This window comes from Trichinella spiralis (assembly GCF_000181795.1).
Source record: "Trichinella spiralis strain ISS 195 chromosome Unknown Scfld6813, whole genome shotgun sequence".
In the NCBI taxonomy this organism is placed as follows: domain Eukaryota; kingdom Metazoa; phylum Nematoda; class Enoplea; order Trichinellida; family Trichinellidae; genus Trichinella; species Trichinella spiralis.
The window spans coordinates 3,289-4,508 of NW_003533752.1; the positions used below are offsets into that span (position 1 = coordinate 3,289).

The window sequence follows — 1,220 nt, forward strand, 5'->3', positions numbered from 1 at the left end:
GGTTTGAGACGTTAACCGTACTAGCTGAAGATGTCAGGGTGACATGTCCCATATTTAAATAAGCAATGCGAAATATAAAAAATTTATGCTACAGTAAACAAAGAAGAAAATCAAGTTATATCTGAAAAAAGTTGTAAAAAATTATGAATAAAGCAAACCTTCAGGCTTAGAAATGAAAACAAAATTGAAGGATTTTTAAAAAAAACTTTAAAACTTTTCAACTTTCAAAATTTCTTTAAAAAATATTATTTGTTTAGTGACGTTTGGAAACTAAAATAAACAAACCCTTTCATACAAACAACAGCAGAACTACAAACAAGATGACGTCATGTATTCCAACTTTTGCTTCTTCACAATTTATGTACATTAATTTCATTCACATGATGAATATATTGCTTTTGTACTTTGCACATAATTACATACATGCGTAAAAAATAATTTTCTATCTCGATACAGGAATTTATTGTTTTGCAAGAAGCAGAGATGATTAAATTAGGATGAATTTCTTTTCAATTGCAGAATTCTTTTACTAATTTAAAAATTTTATTGGTTTTATTTGTTGACTCGCACAGTTGTTTTAGTATATATAGATAATATAAACAGAAAATATAAAAGTATATATATGTATATAACGTAAATAGATTTTACTGGCTAATAATTTGTTGATGCTTCAAACAAGCAAATTTTTATATAAAGTTGAATAAATTCTTTTTAAAATAGATGAATAGTATGAAGCGCTGCATGTTTACTTTCCTATCTATCGTTTTACATTTTTTTCCTGCATAATTTTGATTTTTTTCCAAATGCTGTATATGATTTCAGTTTGTTCAAGTTTTATTTTAAAATCTGTAAAATCTTTTTTATTTCATGCTGTTTAGGTATTTTAAGTTCTTGTTGAAAGCTTTCCATATTATACCAACGATCAGACAGTGCTGCATTGTGTGTAATCGACTTAGCTTTTCTAATATTTTTCTGTTCGTATGTTTAATTACACATTGCTATTGTTCTCAATCGAAAATCAGTTTTGCACTTGTGCAAACATTTTCCACCTATGGTGACAACTTGCTATAGAGCTTGCTTTGAACATGCTTTTTGAATTTTCTACTGATAAGTTTCATTTGTTTGTTTTATATTTGTTCAGCATTGATTTTAGTTGTGTTTTAAAGTTGCATCGACTATATTAATATGCACGTACATTACGTATGCAATTCAAAAAGAAT

General features: G+C 26.9%; 1 protein-coding gene across 1 annotated transcript; it reads right to left on the reverse strand.

Annotated features, from left to right (window-relative positions):
* Positions 1–16: 16 nt before the first annotated feature.
* Positions 17–52, reverse strand: Tsp_14106 (hypothetical protein; the record flags this gene model as incomplete). Its single annotated transcript, XM_003365951.1, has 1 exon — positions 17–52. A coding segment is annotated over exon 1 (36 nt), but the record flags the coding sequence as incomplete, so codon positions are not given.
* Between the last annotated feature and the right edge of the window lie 1,168 nt (positions 53–1,220).